Genomic DNA, 27,034 nt, shown 5'->3' on the forward strand with positions numbered 1-27,034 from the left:
CGCAGGGGGCGGGTGGGCGAACTCCTCGGTCCCCTGCGTAGCGTCCCGGTTGGCGGCCCCGCTCTGCCGGCCCCTCCCGCCGGGGCGCCGCAGGCCGGCTCCCGGTCGCACGTGGCGCGGCGGCCGCCCGCCCCCCGGCCCACGTGTGCCGCCGCGCCGTGCCGTGCCGTGCAGTGCCGTGCCGTGCAGTGCCGTGCCGGCTCCCCGCTGCAGTCCCGGGGCGGCGGGCGGGCGCTGCGGTGCCGGCACAGCGGCATGGCGGCGGCGGCGGGGCCGGGGCGCGGCGGCAGCGGCGGCAGCTGGGGCCGGAGCCGGGGCGCAGTGCTGCTGCTCTTCTTCTCGCTGTCGCCGCGGCCGCCGGCCGGGGCCGCCTGGCTGCTGGGGCTGCGGCCCGAGGACACGACGCCGGGCCGGGTGTCTCTGGAGGGCGGCGCGGTGCAGGCGGCGGAGGGCAGCCGCTTCCTCCTGCGCCTCTACTTCCAGCCGCCGCCCGAGGGCAACGGCAGCCGCGGGCCGGCGGGGGAGCGGGAGCCGCGGCTGGTCTTCATCGAAGAGGCGGCGGCGGGGAGCACGGCGACGCGGGGCCCGGCGGAGCGGTGCCGGGAGCGCAGCGCCTGGGCCTCGGACGTGGAGGTGGTGGGGCCGCTGCGCTCGGGCGGCGCGGCGGGCTCGGCGCTGGCCGAGGTGCGGGTGCGGGAGCCGCGCAAGGGCGAGGCGGCGGCGGCGCCGGGCGGGCGGCTCTTCTCGCTGTGCGCTTGGGACGGGCGGGCCTGGGCGCACCACGGCGCGGCAGGCGGCTTCTTGCTGCGGGTGCGGCCGGCCGCCCCGCCGCTGGGCACTTGGCTGCTGCCGCTGCCCGAGGCGGGCTGGCTGCGGGCGCTGGGCGCCCTGCTGCTGCTGGGGCTGTCGGCGCTGTTCAGCGGGCTGCGCCTCTCGCTGCTCTCGCTGGACCCGCTGGAGCTCCGCGTCCTGCGTAACAGCGGCTCGGCCGCCGAGCGGGAGCAGGCGCGGCGGGTGCAGGCGGTGCGCGGCGGCGGCGGCACCTACCTGCTGTGCACGCTTCTGCTGGGGCAGGCGGGGGCCAACGCGGCGCTGGCCGGCTGGCTCTGCGCCTCGCTGCCCGGCGGCGGGCCGGCGGCGGCGGCCGGCGGGCCACGGGGAGCGCCCTGGCTGCCGGTGCTGCTGTGCACCGCCGCCGTCTTCCTGGGCGGCGAGGTGCTGCCCTACTCGGTGTGCTCGCGGCACGGGCTGGCCATCGCCTCCCGCACGCTCTGCCTCACCCGGCTGCTGATGCTGGCCGCCTTCCCCCTCTGCTACCCGCTCAGCCGGTTGCTGGACTGGGCGCTGCGGCAGGAGCTCAGCGTCTTCTCTACGCGGGAGCGGCTGCTGGAGACGCTGCGCGCCGCTGGCCCCCACGGCGACCTGGTCCGGGAGGAGCTGGCCATGGTGCAGGGCGCGCTGGAGCTACGCACCAAGGTGGTGGAGGATGTGCTGACGCCGCTGGCCGACTGCTTCATGCTCCGGGCCGATGCTGTGCTGGACTTCGCCACCGTCTCTGAGATCCTCCGATCTGGCTACACCCGCATCCCAGTCTATGAGGGTGACCGGCGCGACAACATTGTCGACCTGCTTTTTGTCAAAGACCTGGCCTTTGTCGACCCTGATGACTGCACTCCCCTGCAGACTGTCACCCGCTTCTACCGCCGCCCGCTCCACTGCGTCTTCAATGACACGCGCCTCGACACGCTGCTTGAGGAGTTCAAGAAGGGTGAGGTCGCCGGGCCACCCTCTGCACCCCCCCGGGCTCCCCCTGCACCCCTCTGCACCCCCAATGATTTCCAGGTCAGCAGCCTCCACGGGCAGCCCCGCATGGCCTCTTGGCAGGATGTGGCAGGTACCAGGGGTGCTGGGGGGAATCGGTCCCTGCATGTGCTGGTGTGTCAATGACCCTGGTGTCACCTGGTGGAACATCCTCGGGTGGATTGAGGGCCAGTCCTTGATGTACCTGTGATGTTATGAAGACTGTAAGAGCCTTTGGCCTCACAGATTGCTGGCTCAGCAGGTGAGCCTGTCCCCCAGGATGGCAGCAGTGGCCTGGCAGCATGGGCATGGCACCTGCCTTGCACCATTCCCCAGACAGCATTTGCTGCTCTGTTCCGTGCAAAGGAATTTATGACAGGAAATCGCTTCTCATGACTTGGCTTTCACGTTTTCAGCCTAGCAGTGAGAAGGAGGTCTACAAAGTGTTTCTATGCAAGTGATTTAAAGAAAGAAGAAAAGATTAAGCCCTTAGTAAGAGCTGTACTTCTTTTGCAGCTGTGACAGCATTCATAATGCAGCAGCTGCCAGCAGCCCGAGAGATGCTGAGAGCTGTATTTCATTAACCATACCTTGAGAATACGCACAGCATGTGTTTTTCTCTCCCACTGGGAACTGTGTTTTGCCCCGTGTTACTCACTACGTCATACTGTGGTGAGTGAGTCTAAGAAACGGCTGCAGCAGTGACATGCTGCATTATGTAATGCATGAGGGCAGCACTTGGCTCCTGGGCTGCCTGGCGCCGCTCTGCCGCAGGCAGAGCTGATCATATGAGAAAGGCCAACCTGGTCCACTCCAGATACAGAGAAGGCCTCTCTGTGAGTCATCTCCTGCTCATTTTTGGAGGCGGGAGGAGAGGATAGGACATTTCTCAGTGTGCCAGGAATGTGCTCATCAGATACATGCAGGTCAGCATCTTCTCCAGAGATGTTCGGCTGTGTTCCCATACCACTCAGGATCACAGGCAGAGGAGCTCTGTGTGCCACCACCTGCCCTCTCTGCCCCTCAGCAGGACTGGAGACTCCCAATGGAGAAAACAGAAAATTCCTGGGTTTTATAAAAGACTGTTAGCAAAAGCATTGAGATTGTTCTCTGGGTTCAGCCCTGGTGAGCTGCAGTAGTCTATACCGGTCCCCTTCCCCCCATGCCAGTTGTCTCTTGTGTTCCTAATCTAATTCCTTACGTGCTTTGCAGTTCCTTCCTAACTGTGTTTTCCTACAATAGCAATGAAGTTCACCTGAGGTCTCTTCTACCTCCCTCTTGTCTAGAGATGTCAGATGATTTTGGCACCCTCTCCCTTGGTCAGGCTCCCCTGCAATTATCTGATTTACTTTGATACACTTCGCCTTCTAAATTTCTTCTACAGCATGGTACCCTATGAATCAATAGACCTATAAAAACAGACTTGTGGTTGCTTATTTCCCTGCCCTTTGCTTGCTGTCCTCTGCCCTCCTTAAACAGAGCTGTTTGGTGTGTGCTGCTCTGTGAGCTCATGGGTATGCTATCAAACCTTGCTACCCACCCTGCACTTTCATAGCTGGTCTTCATCTCAGATGAAGATTATCCATCCTTCTTTAACTTTGCTCCATTAAACTCTTGGCATATCACTTCAGGTTCTTCCTCCTTTTTATCTGTCTGCCATTGTGGCCTTCCGGGGTGTTTTGCTACAGCCCCTATTTAGAGCTCTCCCTAAACCCTTTATCTACTCCCACCTCACTTCCCCTTGTCTTTTCTAAACTACATGGCTGAAAAGCCTTGCTTTTGGTTTTCATATCTAACTCTGCATGGGGTTTAGCAATTCCAGCTCTTCCCCCAAATGTTCTTCCCAAGAATTGATGTTTTATTCTGATTCATCTTTCCTCTATTTGTAGGCAGTTGGTCACCCCTGGCACCCTGAATTTGCAAACAGTTACCCCCCAGCCCAGCCCTGAACCCTCCTAAACTGTATTTTTCCAGTTCCAAATACAGGTTCTCATGCTGGCTTCCACATTGTGACAGATGTTAGCTCCCAGCTGCCTTCAGCCCCATCCACTGCTGCGTCAGCCCTGTTCACTTGGCTATTTAATTTCTAAAATAAAGATTTCCCATTTGCAATTAAGAATCTTTATCACTGTCTCCTTTTCTGTGTCCATTTGAATTATGGTGAAGTATCTTGTTTGATCCAATCAAGGTTGCTTTCCATGGCGAGGTCTTCTGAGACACCTTCACTAATTAGAAAGCAGGCTGATTGCTTGTTGGCTCAGTGAGTGTTTAATGAAGGCATTCATCACTTCACACGTCCAAGGTGCCTGCAGGACAGCAAATGCTCCCACTGATAAAGCCCAGCCTCTTTCTAGGAAATTAAAGTCTCTGATAAGGATGGGCATTAATAACCACCTCCAAGTCCTTATGTCCCTCACAAGCCTTTAGAAAAGTCAGCTTTTCTTTCCTTTTCTCATGATTAACTGAAACAATTTTTGTATCTTTTATTTCTTTTTGTTATTATAGTGTTTATACAAAATTCCTATAACATTTTATATTCTTCTTTCTTGGATAGCAATGTGTATTTCTGATATGTTTCACTAATGGTTAATGTTCTGCCACATCCACTATAACCATACTGTCATTTTTTTGCATAATGTATAAGTAACACAATTTCACTGCCAGGGCTCCTTGCCACAGTACACAAACATTTATTCTTTCTTACTGAAAATGTCAAGGGATTATTAAATACAGTGCTTTGGAACTCTTGCTCACACCTCTGACAGCACTTTCATTTTCTGTCTCCTACTCACCAATATCTCACTATTATCCTTGTTTACCTGAGGCATTTATTTTCTTTTGCTGTTCTGCCCCAGCTATGAAGATAATCAGCCTTTTTTCCTCTTTAGTCTTCTATAGCAGGGTTTGAGGGGAAGCTTTCCTTCATTTGTTTCTAGGTATGCTCACAGTAAGCTCGTTTGAGTGCAGTTCCATTAAGATGCATTGGTGTTTACCTTGATTTTAATCCACAGATGTGTCACAAACTGCCTCTCCCCCAGCAGGATCTTGTGTGGAAGGGATAACCTTCCACAGACCTGTACCATCAGCTTTCCATTTAATTTAACATTTAAATTGTATTAAATAGTAGCACACACTCAGTAGCACCCAGGGAGCCACTGGCCCAGTGTGGTCCTGGTGCCCAAGAGCAGCTGTGAGCTGCTGGTTAACAAAACCTGGCCCCTGCTCCATCACAGCAGAACTGGTCAAACTCTTCACCTCTGCCTTTCCACAACCCTCCTGCTGCAACCATTGTTTGATTTCTCTTTCAGTACTGATTCCTGCAGAGAGGTGGTTAAATTGGGGGTCCGATGGGAACTGGGAAAAACCCAGAGAAGACTCCAAACAGCCCCAGAGGGGCAGTCTGGCCTGCAAGGGAATAGTGTAGACATCAACCCACAGCCCAAATGAGGAGGGCAGCTGCAAAAACCATATAGAAAAACAGCATTACAGCAGCGTGAGACAGGTTCAGCTGAAGGAAGGAAATACTTGTGCTGCAATATGGTTTTGACTTCATCTTCTCAGCAAAACTCAGCAAAAAGAACTCAGAAATAATGGGGGCTGGACACCCAATTTGCCATCTTTTCAGGGAAACTAGATATAGTCTTTTATAGAAGGCATATATTGTGGTTCAGCATTAACTGAGAAGTGCTAAATGAAGGACCCTACACAAAATGTGTCCCCTCTTCACTAGAAATAAGAAAATATATACCAGTACAGTAATTTTACCACCTGCAGCCAGGTGAAAGAAGATGGAAATACTGAAGGAGTGAAAAAATTGGGAGATAATCTCTTGGCAATCTGTATTGGTACATCTTGGAGCACCTGGCTTTATTCTGGGCTCCCAGGAGAAAATACCTAATACGCCAAAAAAATAATTGCACCATATATAGCAAGGTACAGCTATGTTGGGAGGCAGATGAGCTTTCTGTAGGATAAACTTTACCTAGGGAATGTGGAGATGTGAGGAAGGTTTTATGCATTTATTCAGCGTGAAATGTTGTGGGTGATACAATCTGTTTCTCCTCCTTTCTTAAAGATAACCAAGCAATGCATGTTGCAGCTCCAGTCCAGTGATATAACTCCTCCTGGAAACCTCTTCTGTGAGGTCCACCTCCTTGTTATGTAGTGCCTCTGGGAAGTCATAGTCTTGTCCCTTCCTCAAGTTGTTTATGGGTTTTCTTCACTGATTTCCTGGAGGGGTCTATATACAGCACTGGCACCTTTCAGCAAGTAACTTTCCTCTGTCAGAGGAACAGTAGAAATGTGCTCTTAATGTTCATTTTCCTGCAGCAGGGCAGAGGCTGAGCTGCAACTCAAATTAGCCTTCTGTGGCTTGGCATCTTTTAAGAGTTACTAAAAATAAATTCTTCAAACCCCAAATTTCAGGCTTAGCAGGGAAAACAGCCTGTCCTGTGGAGGACAGCTCTGCCCTAGGGTATGTCTTCACATTTGAAAATGCTTCACAGCCTCTATTAGACTTCTGCAAATTGAATGTAGCTGGAGAAGGTGCTTACATTTGCCAGGAATTGGGGTCAGTGCCATTTCAGATGCTTTTTGTACCATCTTTCTGATCCTGCAGGCATTGTAAGCACACAGTGTTGCTTCAAAATTAACTCAGCCTTCAAGAGATTTCTGCAAGTGTTTTAGTCACTCTGCTGGGCATCTTGATGAGCCGAAGCAATGACCTCCCAAGGCAGTTGTATGGATTAAGGAGCCAGTTTTTCCCAGGAACTATCACCTACACGTCCCCTGGAATGTGACTGCCAGGCTGAGAGCAAGGGAGTTGCTGATAGACAAAAAATGGTCTCAGTGTCTCATGCTGCAATTCTGCCTGAAACATTACTGTGCTTTTCCCACTAAACTGTGCTAAATCTTACTGTGTAAACCCTGGGCTGCTCTACCCCACCCCAATAATCCCAGGATCAGGCCTGCTCTGGGGAAGCATTCAGCAAAGCCAGAAGGGAGCCGAGTCCTTGGGGGAGAGGGCACCCTGCCACCCAGTTCCCTCTTCACAGCTGTCAAAGGCACCTTCTTACTGAGCTGTTGGGTACCCAGGAGGTCAGGATCCTGTTGCACAACAGATGGAAGATGAGGGTATGTGTCACCTCTAATCTTCTCCTTACCTTCCTGATCTCCAGTGGTAATAGATGAGCTATTCCAAATGTTCCGTCTTTTTTACAGTTTTCCTTAGGATTAGGAAAAGCACAAAAAGGGAATATGAGAAAGGCTACAAACAGATGTAAGTAGGTGAAGTTTTTGTCTCTGAGAAAGGTCTGGGTTAGCTTAGGATTTACAGTTTTTCCTTTACATAGCTCTTATTCCTGTAGAGCAGTGTGGCCCTGCAGCCCTCTTGGTTATTTCCCCCCTGCTTAGATGGGCATTTCCTCTAGACACAATGTGTGCTTTCACCCATGGTGCAGAGCCGTGGTAACACAGGATCACACTCACACACATTTCCAGTTCAAGGTGTTCCCCACTTTCTTCAGATGCAGGTCAGCAAGAAGGCACAGAGATGCTGGCAGCTCCTGTGAAGAGCTCAGAAGAAAAGCACACAGAAAACAGATTTCAGTTACATCATGGTTGTTTCACAAATCAACATTATTTTAAAATTACTCTTTTTTTTTCTTCCATTTTGTAGCTGCAAAGGGTTCAGGCACAGGTCTGTGCCTGTACCTTTGATCTCCTAATAATAGCTTCAGATCTTACCATAAAAAATTATGAAAATGAATTTCATGCTTGGAATGCTCATCCTGTGGAACAAGAGACAAGGCTAAAGCATCTTTAACATTCCTCTGGCAGGGTACCTATATAAAAAAAATTATAAAGAAGTCATCTGGGTTATATTTGAACCCAACAGCACTTTCTTTCCCAGAAGTCAAGGCATTTCCATGTGTTCAGACCCTGTTCCCTCTTTGAGGAAGATGCTTTGAGGTGGATCTGTGAGCCCAAGGTCATTTAGGTGCCTATGAAAATCAAGGCTCCTAAAAATGGGCATAAAAGCTTTGGGTATCTGTTCAGATGCTTGCTCCATCTGGAAGCTCTCAGCTGTTTATATTAGCTCTGTAATTTAGCATTTTGAGGCATTAACTTTCCACTGAAGCTGTTGTTTGAAAAGAGCAGATTTCATGTAGCTCATAAAGAATTTAGTGCAGTTGTATCCCATGCTGAGCAGACACTTAATCACCTATAGACTTCCTGTGCGAGAGCAGTCCTGCGGAGGCCGGCAGAGCTGCTCGCACAAGGAAAGTTAATTGCCCATTTGTTCTAGCATTTGCCAAACCAAGGCTTTGATTCTCAAGTGTTTCACTCTGCTTTCCTGCATCAGCGATAGCCTTGTAAAGTTTACATGTGACAGCTTGCTAGTGGGGAAGCAGCTCACCCTTATAATTCACCTCATTTGAGCTATCAAGCAGTGGTTACAATAGCACGGTTTTTGGAATCAGTTTTACAGATCTTAAAGCTGTTTTAGATCAAGTTTGGGGGTTTGTTTAAATGATTTACCTCCCTTTGTTGTGCTCCCACTGAGGCTGACCTGCTGGATAATGGCTGTAGAGGCAAATGTGTCCCCAGGTCTGTCCCTATGCCATCCTCCCTTAGACATTGTTTCCATCTCATTGCCCAGATTCTGCCCTTGTACATGCTCTAAAGGCCACTGCTTTTCCTCCCGTGCAAGTGTAGCAGCTCCCAGGGCTGGGCAGAGGGATCCAGCTGAGCTTGGCAGCACTGCCCAGGAGGGAACAAGCCATGACCACACAGCCAAGGCACCTGCAAACCCTCCAGCAGAATTTATGGGGTCTGTTGAAAAGCTGATGGGAGGAGATACGGGACCCAGTCAGGTCAGGGGGGTGGGGCACAACCTTGCGAATGATCTCATGTCCCTCAGGTGGGAAATCGGAGCATGTCGACCCTCTCCCAGAGGGGAGCAGCTGCGAGCAGCACTCACTTAAAGGACCAGGACTGGCTGGCATTCAGGGCTTTTTGTGACATGGATACAGCTGGCCAGGCATGGGCTGGGATCAGCTCTCAGTATGGGCAGCAGCAGCCACACTGACCTGCAACAATTTTCTGTTGTTTGGTACCTGCTCCATTTCTAGTGTGGGTATTAGCCTGGAAACATGAACCTGGGGGTTTGGAGTGTGAATACAAGTGTTTATATTCTGTGAAAATAAAGAACTCTGGAGTGCTCTAACAGCCCTACTGGCTCTGCCCCCAGTGCAGTGAAACCATGGGTCTCCTTCCAGGCTAATGGTGCTGGGTTATTTCTAAATAATCTCATTTGCAGCTATGTGAACATGGAGCTTGAATCACATTTCTAGTGTAAATTGCAGTGTCGAGGTAGGTGTTTGGCCAAAAAAAGAATTGCCTCCATCACTCTCTGACTGCCTTTAAGTAGCACCTAAGCTTTTTGTAAGGGCTTGGTGGTTTTGGGTTGCATGTAAATGTCATTAACAACAAGCTCTCAGCCAAAAGAAATAACTTTTTCCCCCTTCTCGCTCACACAAGGACTTGTATGAGACCAGATGGCCCCAGTGTTTGGGAGCAGAGTTTGGCAGAGGAGACCTTTTCAAAAGCTGGACTTTGCTAAGATGAAACATAGCTGTCGCTGCTGTCTTGCAGCCAACTCCTCTGCTTTTTTCTTCTAAAGTGCAGTGTTGCTTTATTACCTACTGAACAGAAAAGATGCACAAACCTATGCATAAAAGGAGTGAAATAGCCCAGTCTAAAGAACATGCTGAATTTTCAGTGCCCCAGGGCTATTGATTTGGTTTTTTAAAGTAAATCTCAGTGCTACTTGCTACAATGTTATGTTCTCATTTCTAAATCTGTAGGCGTGGGAGGCAGCGAGCTGCTCTCTGAAATCTTGCAATAAAAGCTTGGTATGAGGAGGAGGGAATTTATCCTGTGGAAAATGCCCAAGATTTGCTATGAGAAATGTATAGTGCTGATCTTCAGCTGAGAAATGTCATCTGCTCGTCTCAGATCCAGGGCAGGGTTATTTGAAGGTCACATGATCCCCAGCAAGACGTGTTTGTGGCACTGCCAGGCTGCTCTGGGTGTGCTTGTCCCTGTGCCTCTGCAGGGACGAGCCGGGAGGCACTGCGGGTAAGGAAGGAGCTGTGCACCAGGCAGGAGCCCACCCTGTCACATCTTTATGCATGAATGCTGTTCACATCCCTTGTCGGGAGCAGCAGGAGAGCTTGTTGGGACAGGCTTATGGGAGAAGTGGATGCAGAGGCAGCTGCAAAGCAGAGAGGACCTGCCCCTGTTTTGGGTGACCATTGCTGCTCAAGGAGCTCAGCTCCGAGCCCGTGGGGAAAATAAGGTGTTAGCAGCTTCCCAGAGGTCGCTGCAGTACTTTGGGTTTATGCAGGCATTGCAACAGGAGACCCCAGGGATGCAGAGCAAACAGAGGGAGCAGAAGTTTTTGGCTGTGGTGCCAATGAGGGTGCGTTTAAGTAAAACTAGAGGTTCAGAATCTGTGTGCACTGCTGGGCAGTGTGGGAGCCATACAGGCAGTAAGAGACTCAGTGCTGTTCATTGGCAGGTCCAAGAACATGTTGGAGCTAGAAACCCAGAAGTTGTTTGTGGCTTGGAAGTTGGGTTCTGGTCAAGATGCTGAGCAGGACCATAAATCAGAGCAGCCAGTAAAGGAAGGGAGAGGTTGAAAAAGTCAAAACAGCTTACAGAGAGCTTGACATGCAAAAACAAATAGAAATGTTTCAAGTATGCCAACACCAAGAAACTTGAGAACGTGTCAGGAGAACTGCCAGCTTACAAGGGACAAGTGAGGAAGCTGAAACTGTCATCCAGGAACACTGGAACTTCCAAGCAGGAGTCAACATCATTGCAGCTGAAGGTCATGGACTCACTCTGCTTGTTTAAGGTAACATAGAGAAGATGCTGTCAAGGGCAGGACTTGGAGAAGAATTTCAGGTGCAAGCTGATGGGTTGAAAAGTGTTCAGTGTCTGCATGCAGTTGGTTCACCCAAGAGTTCTGTAGGAGCTGGGCTGAAAGCTGCAAACAAACATTTGTGTTTCTGCATAAAAACCAGCTGCTGTTTCAAGGAGATGGAAATTTTGCCTGTATTTTACAAAAAACCTTTGTACTGGTCTACGTAGTGATGAGGGCTGCATGTCCAGCCCTTCTCCTTGGGTTAGCACACTTGGGTGGGTTTAGGTGACAGTGTCTGCTGTGATCTGTGCCTCCCACCAAACCCTGCCCACCTGCCTGCCCACCATGCAGGGAACCGCTCTCAGGATCACTGGGCCAGGTGTCTCACTGCCACTCTGCTTTTCCCCTGCAGGAAAGTCCCACCTGGCCATCGTGCAGCGGGTGAACAATGAAGGGGAAGGGGACCCGTTCTACGAGGTGATGGGCATTGTCACCCTGGAAGATGTCATTGAGGAGATCATCAAGTCCGAGATCCTGGATGAGACGGATCTGTACAGTTAGTGTCCCAGAGCAGCTACTGCGTTTGCAGGAGCCAGGGTGGGAGCCTGCACAGACAGACAGATGTGGGTAGGAAACAGGCCAGAGCAAATTGTGGTCCTTCCCCAGAGTGATTTGCTGTTGTGATGGGAAAGACAAGAATGATGGAGAGATGCTGGTCAAGTGTCCCTATCTTGGATGCTCAAGATAGAGAAGTACCAGCATCAGCAGTGGGTGGCTGGGCAGGGCCTGACCTAGGAACATCTATGTTGGGCATGAAATGGGTGGTTCCCAAGCTCATTTGCAACTCTGGGCGATGCATCCAGACTGGAGAACACAGGGCTTGTTCCTGAGGAATAAGTGTGTTTTACAGTCCCGCTCCCTGCCCTGGGAGCTGCTCCCAAGGCTGCATGCACAGCAGGTTTTATGTGCCCCACTGCTCCATCTGCTGCTCCACAGCAGCCCTGTCATGGGGTGCAGCCAGACATGCCTGTCCATACGTGTGCATGTGACGTGGGGCCCTGCAGCTGCAGCAGGTCTGTGGCTGCAGCAGGGGAGTGACCGCTCTGCTCTGCCTGCAGCTGACAATCGGAAGAAGGAGCGAGTTCCCCACCGGGGACGCAAGCCCCAGGATTTCTCCATCTTCAGGCTTTCAGAGAGTGAGATGAAGGTGAAGATCTCCCCACAGCTCCTCCTGGCTACCCATCGGTTCATGGCAACAGGTACACTTGCCCTTGTGCAAGCCCTGCAGCACCAGCCCCACAGGGCATCCCTAAGCCATTCCTGGGTTGGGCTCTTCCCCACTGAGCAATTTCCACCCGCTGGACCTACAGCCTGGACATTCCACTGCCCCACCAGTGTGGGTCTGCATTTGGCTCCCCTTTTGGCAGTGGGAGCTTAGGCTGCAGGAGCAGGGCTGTGCAGCACAGAGGATGAGGGGTTCCCAGCAGTCCTGGGCCTGCTGAGCACAGCATGTATGTGTTGCCTCCCTTTTAGAAGTGGAGCCTTTCAAGTCCCCCTACCTCTCAGAGAAGATCCTGCTGCGGCTCTTGAAACACCCCAATGTCATCCAGGAGCTCAAGTACGACCGAAAGAACAAGAAGGCAGCAGAGCATTACCTCTACCAGCGCAACCGCCCTGTCGACTACTTTGTCCTCATCCTGCAGGTGCCTGGGGCAGCAGCAAGCAGAGGGTGGCAGGGCGTGGCCCTGTTTTCTTCTTGCCACCTTGTTCTAAGCTGCTTCTGTCAGCAAAGATTCCCATCCTCTTGTATGGGCCGGCAGGGGTCCCTGCAGCCCTGGGTGGGTCAGGAGCATGGGGTGCTTGTCTGAGAGGTTTTTCCTCCTCCTTCCAGGGGAAAGTGCAGGTGGAGGTCGGCAAGGAAGGACTGCGGTTTGAGAATGGGGCGTTCACCTACTATGGTGTCCCAGCCATCATGGCTGTTTTCTCCTCAGGTGAGGCCTCTGTGGGCTCCCTCTGCCTTTGCTTCAGCAGCATTCATGGAGGCTAAACCAGCTGGTGCCAGGAGAAGGGGCTGGCCATGGGGTGGGGTGGCCCTGCTTTGGGGCATGGGGCAGGAGCCCTTCTTCTGCTATTCCCACACCTCCAACTGTTGTTTCAGAAAACGATGTGCGAAAAATGGGAAGCCTGGCAGGATCCTCCTTCCTACGTAAGTATTTTGGGACAGGCTGAGGCCCTAAAACCTCTCTGCAGCACTGGCTGGCTGGAGAAGCAATGGCTTTTCTCCCATGCTCTGTGCTGAGGTAGACAGAGAAACAACATGCTGAGGGGCTGATGCAGCAATGACCCCACAGAGTGACTTGGAGGTCCCTTTGAGGTCTCTTTGATGTCCTTTTGAAGGTTCTACCATATGCTGGCTCTCTGCTGGTGGGTCCCAGCACGGCTGCTGCTGCAAGGGGCAGTGCCCACGGGTGGGTGTTATACTCATTCTAGGTCTCAGCATAACGCCTCTAGACCCATTTGCCTTCCTGAGGCTCAGGGCACAACCTGAGCATGGGCCCCACATTGGGCTGCTTGGCAATTGCAAAGATGGGTTGATTTACCTGTGGGCCATTTGCACGTGGTGGTGGGAAATTAGCTGAGTGCCAATAAATTCCCTGCCTGCAGAGCTGATGGGTTAAGAAGCAGATCCCCTGCTTGCAGGAGTTAAGAGGGAGCTCTGATTAGGGGAGACTGAGAGGTACCCCCTTCTTTGCTATAACCCCTACAAAGGTTTGGTCCCATGTGGCTCAGGAGCAGGTTGAGGTGCTGCCCAATCCCACTCCATCATCATCCAAACCCCAGATGTTGCAGCCAGATCTGCAGTGCTGATGGTAAGCTGAGATGCTCTGCCTGCCTAATCAAAACAGGGATCTACTAAATGCAGTCTTTAGGGAGATGTAAAGAGGAATGTCATCAAGAGAACAGGGGCAGTCTCTTGGGGCAGGTGGCTCACTCCAGTGGGTCCTAGTCTTTCTGCAGCTCTAGGGTTCACCTGTTTCCTGCTGCTTGCTCTGCCTCCGTGCAAAAGGCTGGCTCGTGGACTGATGGATTAACCCCTCAGTGAGCATTCCTGCTTTGCCCTGTGTCCACAGTGCAGTCAGTCTGGAGAGAGGAAATTAATGAAGTGGCCAATTTCTGCCAAGGTGTTGCTGGATGGCCCAGTGTCCTGTATCCTAGGTGAGAGTCCTCACGGGCCCACAGGGGCTCAGGCAGTGAGTGCTGCCCACGGGCCCTTGGGCCAGGCAGGGCAGAAGCTGCAGTGGGAACTGTGTCAGAGCAGCCCTGCGTGTCTGCAGTGCCGCCTGCTGGGACACTGCTGCTCAGGGCTCCTTTGCTCCCAGTGCTCACACATGACACTGTCATGAGGTGTTTTCTGCCATGCAGCCATTCCTGCCTGCAGTGGGACAGACCTGTGTCACACCCCTGGCCAGCAAGAAAGCGGGCTAGGAGGCAGAAGTGACAGGGCATCTCCCTTGTGGTGAAGGCTGGCATCCTCTTTCCTCCTTGAAAGAAAGCCCAGAAGAAAGGACTGTGAGAAGAGTGTCACAGCTGAGAATTCAGACATCAGCCTAGAGCATTTAGGTCGTTATTAATTAACTGTTATGCAATTGTTTTATCTCCAGCTGATCTTTGGCATTGGTGCTGTGTGGTGACAAACACTGTGGGAGGGTCAGGCAGTGGGAGCATGGAGTCTATACTAGTGGTTATCAACTCATCCTTTGCTCCCATCAGGACAAGGTCATTCCGAGCAGTGCTTCATGCTGGAGTCTTTTATTTGCAGAACGTTTTGATTCAGGGGAGGGCAAGTAACAGGAATTCCTGGGAGAGCAGCAGGGAGATTAGAAAAGGGGACTGCAGGGCAAATTTCCTGGGGGTTTTACATTTGAAGCAATTTTAAAACATTAATCACATAGGCAGCAGATAGTTCCTAGAGTGTTGCAGCTGTGCTGTGGACACAGTGGCTGGAGGTAGGGCAGGACACCTTGGGCAGGAGGGCTGGCAGCTGGGGGAATCGTGGCAATGGCTGGAGTAGGGGCTGGCAGCCAGCAGGCTCACATCTCCCACTGCTTTCAAGGTGGGCAGTGGCAGTGGCAAAAGCAGAGACTGGCAAGTGTTAAGGAGCACATCACTCACCCTGTGTGTTGGTCTCTCCGTGCTCCCCCATCCCCCGTGGCCCAGGAATGCTCTTGAGGGCAGCAATCACCGGGAGGGCGAATGGCCTGCCCTAGAAATTGTCATTGCTGCTGTAACCCATGGCAATAAAACATGGAAAGTGAGTGTCTATGATTTACCTTCTCTGTGGCAATGGGTCAGGCAGCCCCAGATGCAGAGTCCTGGCTTCTTGCAGTTCCTGCAAGGATCAGCCCCCAGTGGGTAGCTCTTCTCGGCATCACCCGAAGGCTTTTGAGACCCAGGACCTTGCAAGGAACTGCAAGCAGCCTGACATGAATCCCTCTGCTTTGCATCACCGTGAAGAGCTTCTGTCAGCCCCTGCCTGCACTGTGGGGCTGGGGCAGCGACTTTTGCAGAGCACATTCCTTCTCTGCCATGTGCCTGCACACACGGAAGCATCCCAGATACCGAGTGCAGTGATTTAGCTTCCACCCATTTCCCAGTGGCATAAGCTGACCACAAAGTCCCCTATCCTGGCAATGGCTGGTAAAGGGCCAGAGCCAAGTGCCAGCACTTAACTCATGGGGGAAAGATATTTTCTACCCATGCCACAGCTCCAGGAAGTTGTGTGGCTCTGCAGACAGGCCTGGCAGGAGCAGATCCCCCCTGCCGGCCTCACCTCAACTTACCTTGTCACAGAGCAACCTGCTGATATACAACTTCCAAGTCTGTGTTCCTGCCCGTGGCCCTGTCCCCAGGACTGGCAGGCACCTCTCCAGAGCAGAAGCAGGAGGGTGTAAAAGCGGTGGGAAGGCATGCTGGAGACAGCAATGGGAGCTCAGCCCAGGACTGCTGGCACATGATTCTTTTTCTTATTCTTCCTCTTGCTCTGTATCCCACCCTCACCTCCATCCCTCACCTTTCCCCTGGGTCCCCTCCTTCCTTCTCCCTCCCTCTCTCTGCAGTGCCTGTCTCAGTGTCCCGTACTTTCGCCTTCAGCAGAGGGGACTCCCTGGCTGGCTCTCCAGGTAACAGGGCATGGCTTTGGCCAGGGGCCTCTGCATGTGACAGGCTCTTTCCAGCACCCTGTCCACGGTGCCCCAACCCCCCTCCACCCTGCATGCTGGGCAGTACCCACGGCACCCCTGGGCAGCCCCTCACTGGTTGGAGCATTGGTGGCAGACTGGGGCCAGCAGTCCTGCCACAGCCTCCCCAGTATGATGCAAATCCCTGGAAGAATAGGATGGGGACAAGGGGAAGCCATGGGCTTGGGCTTTCTTCGGTGTGCACTTCCTGCAATTTCCTGCACTTAGCTCTTGGGGTCTTGGCTTGCTGCTTTTGGTGACAGTGACCTGCAGCTCTGCATGTCTGCTGCCCTGCCCCCCTTGCTTTCTGCTGATCTGGGTAATAAGAAGGCATTTTAGCAGCAGAGCAAAGTCAGCATGACGTCACCTATGCAAGGAACAAGCTGCCTTTGTTCCTTAATAAATCACTGACTAGACAAAATCCATCACGCTGTGTGTCAGAGGCCACGCTGTGTGTCAGAGGCCATCAGTCAATGTGAGTGACAGACTAGCTTGCCATGGCAGCCTCTCCCCCTGATCTGTCATAGTTGGGGTGAACAGGAGCATGCCTTTGAGACAGGTTAAGCAAATACTCACAGGCCGCTGGCTCAAGCAGGAGAAGTTGTGCCAAATGTGGCGCAGAAGGCCGGCATTAACAGGAGAGCTGTCAGTGGCAGGCAGCCAGCAGCCCTAACCTCTGCTGCTGGCACCAGGTCAGAGTCCTGCTCAGTCCTTTCGGTTTGTGTGGGGCTGGCATGGCACAGTCTCCACACCAGCCCACACTGAGGAGGACAGGCTGCAGGACCCTCTCAGGGCCCCTGCCAGCCCCTGGTCCTGGGGAATAGCCACTGGAGGTGACTGGTCCACCTTGGCCCTACACCGGCACTGGGAGCCCGAGCAGCACCACGAGTGAGAGTGAGTGCTTGCCTCTCTCTCTGCTGTCCCCTCCCGCAGTGAACAGGTCACCGTCGCGCTGCAGTGGCCTCAACCGCTCCGAGTCCCCCAACCGGGAGGACTATGGAGGCAGCAGCACGCAGCTCCACAGCAGCAGCAACAACATCTACACGCCCGACTACTCCGTGCACATCCTCTGCGACGTGCAGTTCGTCAAGGTATGGGCTGTGCTGGCAGGGACTGTCCCACCCTGGCCACCCCTGTCCAGGTGCCCTCTTGCCCCACTGTGCCCCAGGAGCCTGGTGGGTGCCTGATGGGTGCTGAGGAGTCTTGCACTTACTCCTGCTGTCTGGAGGTTTGGAGCCACCAAGTCTCTGAGAGGTCCCGGTGGGGCTCGGTGCCCACTGAGCTGGGTGCACGTCTGTGTGCCCAGGTGACCCGGCAGCAATACCACAACGCACTGGTGGCCAGCCGCATGGACAGCTCACCTCAGTCCCCTGACATGGAGGCCTTCGACAGGGATTCAACCAAGGCCTCGACTGCACGGGGAACCCCACAGACACCCAAGGAGGACCCTGCCACCCTCCTGAATGAGAGGAACAGCATCATGTGTGAGTCACCCAACAGCATTCTTTCCCTGCCACAGGCCAACGCTGCATGTCCCCTAGGGGGTTCTGTGCTGGGACCCTCTGGCATGATGCACACACCACCTCTGCAATGCAGTTGCACATGGAGTGGGGCTCGTATGCGGTGCGGGCATTTGCACACACACACCTGTGGATGCCTGCACAACTGCCAGTGTGCAGGCATGTAATTCCTCATTGCCTTGTGCTCGTGTCCCCCGGGGTCCCCGGCAGTTGGACTTGCTGCCATGGCTGGCATCCTGCCACGTCCTGCCCCAGGGCACAGCACCTCCCTGCCCTGTGTCCCTGCAGGCAGCCGCTCTGAGGGGCTGCGCAGTCCCAGCGAGTCAGTGTTCCTGCGCATGGAGGGCATCCCCTTCATCCAGGAGGAGCTGGCTGACAACGAGGAGAGCAGCAAGCGGCAGAGTGAGTCTGGCCGGGGGGCACACACACCTGACCCCGGGGCTGCTGAGGCCACGGTGCCCTGAGGTGCTGCAGCCATGCTGGGCTTTTGCAGACAGTGAGTGCTGCGGGACCGTCCTGGAAGCAGAGTCCCCAGGTCGAGAGGCCGGGACCGGCTCATCGCCGAGCAGCTCTGAGGAGGCGCTGGGCAAGAGGCTGCTGAGATCCCTCAGTGAGTGACTGACCCAGGGATGGCACACCCAGGGGAGAGCTCTGCCTCAGCACCCTGCTGCCTGTGCCAGCTGTTCCCCAACCCTGTCCTGGGGACACCCTGCATGGGGCTGTTGTGGAATGGGGGACAACCTAGTTCCCTGTCAGTACCTCAGCAGAAGGCAAAACTGCACTGCGGGCTAGCTCAGGCAGAGCCAGCCACTGGGTCCTGGCCCAGCCCTATGCACCCCTGCCCTGAGCACCCTGGGGTCCCAGCACCCCAGCCCTAAGCACCCTTGCTGCTGCAGGTGGACGCAAGCAGCGGACATCATCAGAAGGTGAGAAGTCGCCTGAGGAAAGCTCCAATCTCGCCCCATTAATCACCTGAGCAGCAGCGTGGCCAGAGCACAGTGCTGGAGGCCCACGCAGACTGGAGGTAGGAACCTGCCTCTTGGTGCAACATTCATTTCCCAGCAAGTGGGAGGTCACTCATTTTAAATAGGGTAAAACAAGTTTCAGGCAGCAAAGCCAAATGGGGTGGTTTGGAGCCCATGCAGCTGTGCGTGTTAGTGGGGGCTGGAGCAGGATCAAGGGATATGGAGCAGGATCTGCTCTCAACAGCAGACTGGATGTCAGAGAGGAGTGAGACCTCGGCTCATGATTTCACTGTCTGCACCAGTGTACACCTGAGCTTGGCTAGGAAAGGTGCTGCAGGCTTGAGCAGCAGCAGGTCAGAGAGAGCAAGCTCTGGCCACCTGCACCAGGCTGTGCTTGTGTCTTCCAGGTCTGCAGCATGGGGGTCTCCTGCCGTGAGGCTCACGTCCAACAGCAGGAGGTCTGCACTCGCCCGCTGCCTGTCCGCCCGCTTGTGCCGCCCCTCCCTGCAGGATTTGTGCAGAGCCCCATCCCCAGGCGAGAAAGGATGTACCCCGGCAGGGCTGAACCACCCAGGCAGCCTGGACCAGCTAGCTGGAGACCGAGGGCCCTTGCCCTTGCCCAGCTGCTCCCTGGTAGCATCTGGTCTCAAGGAAGAGGTGGAAAAAGGAAAGGTGAAAAAGTGTCTGTCACGGCATCCCTGCAAACAGTGCAGGGAGGGGCAGCCCAACCCAGAACTGCCCTTTAACATCATTTACCATCACCATCCCAGCGAGGCCTGGAGCCCCGCGGTGCCGGTGCTGCAAGATGTGGTCTCCAGCACGAGGAGAATGTGCTATTTGGGGGGTGCCACGCGCAGCTCAGGGCCCCAGCACACGTTTGTGCCGTGCCTGGTGACACGCCCGCTTGCAGCGCCTCGCTCACGCTGACCATGGACACGGCCCAGCACTCCCGAAGCCCTGCCAGGCACAGGGCAAGGAGCCCGCTCCCCCCCGAGGGCAGCCCCCTCTCCATGCTGCATTGGACCATCCTCCTCTCCGCACACGCCTGCCGCTGTGAGGGATGCTCGCACCAAGACTTCGGAGTGGAACAGACCAGTCAGTAGTTTTTGTAGAGGCTCAACGCAACAGGGATATCAACATTAAAAGTGGTTTTTCCCTGAGCAATGCCCTCTCTGTGTCCATGGGTGTAGGGAAAGATGCTAACCCCTCCCAGCAGGCCAGGCTGCACTCATACCCAGGGCCAGAGGTGCCTGGAGTAACAGGACTCAGCCTCACTGAGAACGGGTCAGCAAGTGCTGCCTGATTTCTCACCGTGATGCTGGGCTCTCTGTCACTCCTACTGCCAGGAGAGTGCTTGGCAAGCAGGGAGATAAGCCCCAGCAGTGCAGACAAAGACTGGGGAAAGCCAGGAGTTAATCAGGCCATTGCAAACACAATTGTGGGATACACGTGCTGGAGTACAGCCTGACAGATAACGACAGAAATCTCATAGTCCACCCATGCTGATAAAACTTCAGCTGGAATAACTGCAGCCTTGTCTGGGCACTGCCCTTCTAAGGAAACACATAGCAATTGAAAAGTGGACAGAGGAAGGCAAGGGCTGGAAAACAACTTACCCCAAAGGCTGAAGGAAAGAGTCACTTAATCTTTACTGGTGAAGGATAGAGAGGAAGTTTTCAAATACATAAAAAGCTGTTGTACAGAGGAAAGGAATAATCTGTTCTCTGTTGCCATGGTAAATGGGATAATTGGTAATGAGCTTACACCCCAGAAAAGGAGAAATTTAGGTCACTTGCTAGGAAAAACAAGGTTGGTAAGACTAGCAAAACACCAATATAGATCATATGGGGTGGGCCAGCCTTCACACCAGGAGGTCTGTAAAGGCAGAAGTGTAACCAAATATCATAAATAAAAAAATTAACTCCTCCTGAGATGACCCCTAGAAGCCATCTTTTAACCACTTCCTCACCATCCCTGTTGTGAATGGACACCAAGAGGGAAAAAAGATCCTCACCTGCAGAGAGAAGGAAAGGCTACCTCTGTCTCACTCTCTTATATGATATGAATACTAACCCAAAAAGAACAAACAAGAGACCCCACGCACTCTGTGCAAACACAACAAGGCAATAAGGCACCATTTTTGCCTGTTCTGTCTAAGCTGCAGCACAAGCAAATGCATCAGGGTAACAGTGACTACTGCTACCTGACACAAGGAAAGGAGCTGTCCCCTTTCTTCACAAGATCCTTTCAAGAGGCTGCTGTCAGCTCACAAATAGATCTGCAGTGACTGCAGAGAGCAGAAACAGATGGTCCCAGCTCTTTTTCTGTGCCAGAAACACAGGCTGTTGCTGGCAGGCCCCACTGAAGCAACTGGGAGTAGATGGGGGTTCACCAGGAGCCTGCTGAAAAGGATGATAAGAGAGATCTGCTTTTTCACACCTGAGGGGCAGGTCAGGAGCCCTGGGCCAGGGAGGGATGGTCAAATGGAAACACTTGACCATCCAGAAAGCAACCACAGACAGACAGACAAACAGACAGGCAGGATAAGCTGGGCAGCACAGGGCAGTGGGGCAGAAAGAACACAAGATGAATACAGGAGGAACTGGTTGGCTTCATGTAGTCACAGGGATCTCTCAACAACACTCTCCCAGTAAGACTCCCCCTTTAGTAGTGGCTGTGATTATCAGAGATGCAACACACCCTGAGAGAGAAAGGTACAGCCTTGAAACAAGCTGAGTAAGTGGACAAACCAGGATGCTGAAGCTTTAACCTCAGCCTGGGGAGAGGTTAGTATGGTCTGAAGACACGACATCACACAAGGCAGGGGGTAGTGTTCAGAGACAAAGGTTTAATTTCCTGTCAGCAACACAAAGAAGCAATTATCACAATTACAAATATTTGCTCATATAAGGCTCAGAAATTGGGAAGGGGTGGAATAGGTGGAGAGAAGAAGCTAGCAACAGCTTTACCTCTCCCTAAAATACTACTGGGTGACATTAGTTCACAAGCCATGTGAGATCCCAACTTCTGTGCTGTTATCACACAGTGCATTGCACTGGCACCAGACTTGCTATGATCAAAATGATCAGTTACATGGAGTTGATTCAGACATGCTAAAGAGGCAGCTCTAAGGGCCTGGAGACCAGGCTGCTGTTGTGAAACAAGAGCCAAGGTGGCTCATGTTACTCCTGGGGGCACTGGCTTACCATATTGCAAGGACCACTTAAAACATGTCAGAAGACCATTATCCCCGACTGAGCTACTGCTCCCATCTTTATTAACCCCCAAGAGGTGTGGGAAAAGGCAAGCCATGAGAAGAGAAAGACATGGACTACACACTATAGCTTTGGTGACTTCATGTAAGTTTGGTTGTTCATGTGCTTCATTGGATTTTTGTGACAGCTTCATGGATGGACTTGGCCACATAGTCCAGGTTCTTGGTAGTTAGACCACACATGTTGATGCGCCCACTAGCCATCAGGTAGATGTGTTTTTCCTTGACCATGTACTCCACCTGCTTAGCTGGGGAAACAATTGGACATCAGGTCAGAGCAGTGACCCACAGCTCAGAAAAAAGAACTAGTCAGGAATGCTTGAATCTTTCACAACAAGCAGAAAAGTTCAAGCACTGGCCACTAGAATACTGCATGATGCTTCATCCCTCCCCAGCCACAGACACAGTGATGCCAAAACTCCAGAGAGACCGAGAGATTCCTGCTTGGACTGCTTCAGCCCAGTTCACCCGTAGCAAAACTGCCCCCGCCCGATCCTCCCTTCAACAGGCCTTCAAATTGCTACTTACGGTTCAACCCTGTGAAGCTGAACATGCCGATCTGCTCTGTGATGTGGTTCCAGGTGCCTGGGGTCCCAAGGGCCTCCAGTCGAGACCGCAGCTCTGACCGCATCAGCAAGACCCGATCTGCCATTGTCTTCACATTGCCCTTCCTGCAGCAGGCAGGAAGCAGAGCATGAGGATGGGCACCCATCTGGTTTGAAGCCATCTGGCAAGCCTGACACTCAGGGAGACAGCTTCCCTCCCTCGCCCTCTCCCACTGGCCCTGGCAACACGTACCACTCATCAAAGAGCTGCGGGGAAGCAAGTGTAGTTGCCACAATGCGCGCTCCTTGGGAGGGAGGGTTGGACCAAGTGGTGCGCACAATCTTCTCCATCTGGGACAGCACACGCTGCACATTGTCTGCATCCTTCCCCACCACAGTCAGGTTCCCCACCCGTTCATCTGTGGACAAGCCAAGAGACGTGAGCCATTGGTTCCACACGTCGTGGCAAAGCAGAGAATTCCCCACCCCTCAGCATGCCAGCCCCATCTGTCTGGGTATGATGCTACTGGGCCAGCTTACTGCCAGACACTCACTGTAGAGCCCAAAGTTCTTGGAAAACGACTGTGCACAGAAGAGCTCAAAGCCCTCGGAGACAAAGTATCGCACAGCCCAGGCATCCTTTTCCAGGCTGCCAGAGGCAAACCCTTGGTACGCTGAGTCGAAGAATGGAAACAGGCTCCGGCGCTGCAAGGAGGAACAGTGTTAGAGGGAAATCCCCTCCCCACAACCTCTCTTTTTACCCCCCACAGTACCCGTAGGAGGGAAAAATGACCATGGAGTTCCTGTGTGAATTCAAAGGAAACATGGTCCAGCAACACCAGGCTGAAATACTTTCTTTCTACTGGGGTGAAAGAATAGAAAGAGTAAAGTGGTCAATAAAAGTCAATGCAGGAGAAAACTGCATTTGAGAACATAAGAAGTGTACCACTTCGCATGCTACTATCCAGCACCTGCCTGCAGATAATCCTTCCAGCAGGAGAAACCTCTCTACAGTGGGCACTCTATAGAGTGTGAAAACAAGAACTTGGAGGCACAACAAGAACTGCAGTGCATCTCTCCTCTGAGCACAGACAACCAGCATTCTGTTGTCCACCTCTCCCGTCAACACCTGCCTTGTGGGACTCTCAGCTTCTGCTACATCTCATGCCATTCCCTCAAAGCCCATTTCAGATGCAAATGCTCTGTCTGGCTCAAGAGCTATTTGCCCCCTCAGTATTGGTTTAGCCCCAGCAGCAGCCCATACCTTCATGACAGCAGCAATCTGCTTCCACTGCTCGGGAGTAGGGTCTGTGCCTGTTGGGTTGTGCGCACAGGCATGGAGGATGAAAATGGAGAACTCCGGGGCTTGCTGAGGAGAGAACGCATCTTGGTCACACACACACATAGATGTGACTGGGCACCTGCAGCATAGGGAGAGGCCTGGAGCTGCTCTGGGCAACAACAGCCTCTTTTTCAGTGATCCACTTCCCAGCACAGCGCACCAGAGCCTAGCCAGCTGCAGATACTGACAGTACAGCACCAAGTTCAGCCCATCCTATGGCAATTTTACTCACCTCCATGTCATTCAGCAGCCCCTGGAGATCCAGACCCCTCTTGGCAGCATCCCAGTAGTGGTAGGTTCTAATATCTTTGAAGCCAGCATCCATAAACACAGAATTGTGGTTCTCTGAGGAAAGAAATAACTTCTCAGAAAAGCACACCCTATCTCCAGCAAGCTTCCTTCTAGAGCCCCAGTACCTCCCATTACACACATGAGAAGGCCGCTTCCCCATTGCCCAGGCCCCTGCAAGGAGCAGGGCTGTGCCTCCCTCACTCACTGACCCACAGGGCTCCCTAAGAGCAGCACTCACCCCAGGATGGAGCGGAGACGTAGATGGGGGTGGCCGTGTTGTTGTTGCCGTTGTACCAGCGCCGCAGGAAGTCTGCGCCGATCCGCAGAGCGCCCGTCCCACCCAGGGACTGAACGCTCCCCACCTGCAACAGAGACACTTGCCAGCACTGCCCGCCCAGGTCAGCGCCGCTAGCAGTGCGTGGAAAGCAGAGGTGCTTGCAAGAGTGAGACAGGAACCCAAACGCGTCCCCTGGGTCAGCTCAGTCAGAATGCCATCCCCTTCCAGTGGTCTTCAACCTCCTTCAGTGCTCAGGCCCATCCTGACAACTACTACCATTATAAATAGACTCCAGCCATTCCCGTTACATTTTGGCACAGAACAGATTCTCAGCTAGTAGTTTATTTCAGGAAAGGTGGTGTATTATCTGACTTGGGTTTCCTGTGGGGAAGCTATTAAAAGATGAAGGAAAACACAGATTCCAATCACAGGCCACATTCGGCTTTTCCCCAAAACCACAACTACTTGCACAAACAGTTTCAAGTGCATGAGTTCATCACGTAAGCTACAATCAAGAAAGACCATGTCTGAGAAACCCCCAAATCCTGCCAAAATGCAGGACCTTCGCAAATTTGTGCTCTTCTACTCAGCTGGCTGTAGAGGCACCCCAGGGACCCCAGTGCTCCCTGTCCACCACTTACCCGGTTCTCCTTGATGGCAGGGCTGTCATCACCCAGGGCGATCCGGGAGGCGTTTGCCCGGAACTCGGGCAGGCCCAGGATGGGCAGGTACTCGTGGTTCAGGCTGTTGTCGTTGGCGATCATCTGCTCCACCTTTTTCACCACCGGCAGGACCCATGGCTGCCCCTCGTCCGTGCGGTAGGCTGCGGGAAAGGGAGAGCCGTCCTTACTGCACCGCAGGGACGCTGCGCCGCCCGGCTCCCCGAGGGACCTGCCCGGGACACCGAGCACGGCGGCCCGGCCGGCCCCACGACCTTGACGCCCGCTGGACCTCGCTGTCCGCCCACCTCCCCCCCCGCGTCCGGTCGGGCGCTTGCCGCGGCCCGGTGACCTTCGGCGCTCGGGGCCCGCCGCCGCCACCCGGCCGCCGCAGCAGGCGCGGAAGCCGCCGCAAGGGCACCGACCGGCCCGAGCCGCGGGGAATGGCCCCGCCGAGCAGGACGAAGCCACGGACTCACCGCCCACGCCGAGGTTGACCTTCCGCGAGTCGCTGTCTTCCCGGAAATCCGCCGTGAGCTTGAAGACGGCGACAGGCGGGGAGCGGGGGACGGCGGCGAAGATGGAGGCGGCCATGGCGGCGCAGCCACTGCGTACCGGTCCGCTCCGGTTCGGCTCGGGAGGCGCGCGGCGCTGGAGGAGACGCTCACCTTCACCGGCGGGGCGGGGCCGCCGCCGGCCGCGACCAATCAGCGCGCCGCGCTCGACCCCGCCCCCGCCGCCGGCCAACGGCTGCCCCGCCTTGCCGCCGGCGCCGCGCGGGCGGCCAATGGCGGCGGAGAGCGCGCGCGGTGACGCGTGACGCAGGCCCCGCCCATGGCCGGCCGTGCCCCCAGGCCGCCGCTCCGCTCTGCGTGGGGCCGGGCCCGCGGCTGCGGGCGGGCGTGCAGAGCCGCCAGCGGCGGTGCGGCGCCCGGTGCTGCGGGACTCCCGCAGCTGCAGAGATTGAGGGTGTCCCGGAGTGCACTGCCCCGTGCAGTACGGGGCGCCGCGGGGGACGCCGTGCCCAAGGCGGCGCTGCGCTGCGGCAGTGCTCGGGGGTGCAGTGCTCGGGGTCACGGCACAGTCCCCACTGGGCACCCGGAGCTGCAGATCAACCCTAGAGCGCAAAGCCGGGGTGAAGGCAGCCCCGGGGTGCTGTGCCCGGGGTGCAGGATGGTGCCGGGGTGCAAGGCTCGGGGGGTGCGGGAAGGTGTCGGGGCGCCGTGCCCGGGTGTGACGGGTCCGGGCGCAGCGCCCGGGGGGCGGGGGGGTCCCAGGGCTGCAGTGACGCGGGTGCGGGACGGGGACCGCTGTGAGCACGGTGGGTTTTCCAAAGGCACTGCCCTAATTCGCAGCCAGGTCAGACGCTGTGGGCTTACCCCCGAGAACCTCCCAGCCCCGAGGCGATCCCAGGGTCACCTGTGCGGGTCTCCGCTACCACTGGTTAGCTCGGGATATGGCTCTGATCCATGGGGTCTTCCTCGCAGCGCCTCCCTGCCAAATTCCACGCCCTTCGCGCAGGCACAGCGCTTCCCACGATGACTCCGTGCCTCCGTGGCTCTTGCGGGCCGCCCTCCAGCCCCGCGGGGACTCCCGGGGCTCCTGGGCGCGGCCGCCGTCGGGGTGCGGCGGTGCCGGGCGGTGCCGGCAGGGGGCAGAGCCGGCCCGCGCATCCCGCCGCCCATCCCGCAACCCCCGCGGGGAGCGGCACCCACGGCTCCGGCCCGGCCTAGGGCTGCTCGAACATCCCACCCGTGGCTGCCCCCACGCCTTCCCGGGGAGAGGCGTGAGTGCCTCCCGGTGCGCGGCCGTCTCCGTTAGGAACCTGCCACCTATCTCGAGGAGCTTTTGAAGTTTGTGAGAATCCACCCGCAACCCTGCTGCATCTGGGAAAGGCTTTGAGGGAGACGGGAAGGACGTCTCGAATAACAGCTCCGACAGAGTGACACACACCACACACACCTCCCTTCATGACATAAAACACGGGGGTACAGGACGGGAGACAACCGGTGTTATATGCTCCCTTTGTTAACCCAGCCAAGATCCCTCTGAAAACCAATCTGGATCCTTGCCCCCTTCCATACCCAAGGTGGCTCCACAGCCCGGCTGCCCAGGAGGGAGCCCAGGGGCGCAGCCCTCGCCTCCCCCGGCTCCGGGCAGCACCTGGAAGAACTGCCCAGTGCACTTTCTGC

The 27,034-nt window shown here is 54.8% G+C and overlaps 2 protein-coding genes across 2 annotated transcripts; one reads left to right on the top strand and one right to left on the bottom strand.

Moving 5' to 3' along the window:
• The first annotated feature begins 255 nt into the window (after positions 1 to 255).
• On the top strand, positions 256 to 19,614 carry CNNM1 (cyclin and CBS domain divalent metal cation transport mediator 1). The gene is made up of 13 exons (XM_053983999.1): positions 256 to 1,894; positions 11,145 to 11,288; positions 11,851 to 11,991; positions 12,266 to 12,435; positions 12,624 to 12,723; positions 12,891 to 12,938; positions 15,850 to 15,912; positions 16,903 to 17,060; positions 17,276 to 17,453; positions 17,778 to 17,891; positions 17,983 to 18,099; positions 18,386 to 18,513; positions 18,862 to 19,614. Exons 1-12 carry the CDS (start codon positions 256 to 258, stop codon positions 18,463 to 18,465), a joined length of 2,952 nt encoding a protein of 983 aa, XP_053839974.1. The 3' UTR covers positions 18,466 to 18,513; positions 18,862 to 19,614.
• A 1,668-nt stretch (positions 19,615 to 21,282) lies between these two features.
• GOT1 (glutamic-oxaloacetic transaminase 1) lies at positions 21,283 to 25,536 on the bottom strand. Its single transcript, XM_053983703.1, has 9 exons — positions 25,322 to 25,536; positions 24,825 to 25,006; positions 24,145 to 24,268; positions 23,848 to 23,960; positions 23,538 to 23,642; positions 22,828 to 22,978; positions 22,527 to 22,692; positions 22,257 to 22,399; positions 21,283 to 21,976 (listed from the first exon to the last, which is right to left on the bottom strand). The coding sequence occupies exons 1-9, from the start codon at positions 25,434 to 25,436 to the stop codon at positions 21,837 to 21,839; spliced, it is 1,239 nt and encodes a 412-aa protein (XP_053839678.1). The 5' UTR covers positions 25,437 to 25,536; the 3' UTR covers positions 21,283 to 21,836.
• Positions 25,537 to 27,034: the final 1,498 nt, after the last annotated feature.

Source organism: Vidua macroura, chromosome 8 (genome assembly GCF_024509145.1).
Source record: "Vidua macroura isolate BioBank_ID:100142 chromosome 8, ASM2450914v1, whole genome shotgun sequence".
Classification (NCBI taxonomy): Eukaryota; Metazoa; Chordata; class Aves; order Passeriformes; family Viduidae; genus Vidua; species Vidua macroura.

Coding starts and splice junctions, on each gene's coding strand:
- CNNM1 (XM_053983999.1), top strand. CDS start 256: ATGGCGGCGGCGGCGGGGCCGGGGCGCGGCGGCAGCGGCGGCAGCTGG. Junction 12,724..12,890: donor CATGGCTGTTTTCTCCTCAG/GTGAGGCCTCTG, acceptor CTGTTGTTTCAG/AAAACGATGTGCGAAAAATG. Junction 12,939..15,849: donor GGCAGGATCCTCCTTCCTAC/GTAAGTATTTTG, acceptor CTCTCTCTGCAG/TGCCTGTCTCAGTGTCCCGT.
- GOT1 (XM_053983703.1), bottom strand. CDS start 25,436: ATGGCCGCCTCCATCTTCGCCGCCGTCCCCCGCTCCCCGCCTGTCGCC. Junction 25,007..25,321: donor GGTCAACCTCGGCGTGGGCG/GTGAGTCCGTGG, acceptor CCTTTCCCGCAG/CCTACCGCACGGACGAGGGG. Junction 22,979..23,537: donor AGATTGCTGCTGTCATGAAG/GTATGGGCTGCT, acceptor TCCTCCTTGCAG/CGCCGGAGCCTGTTTCCATT.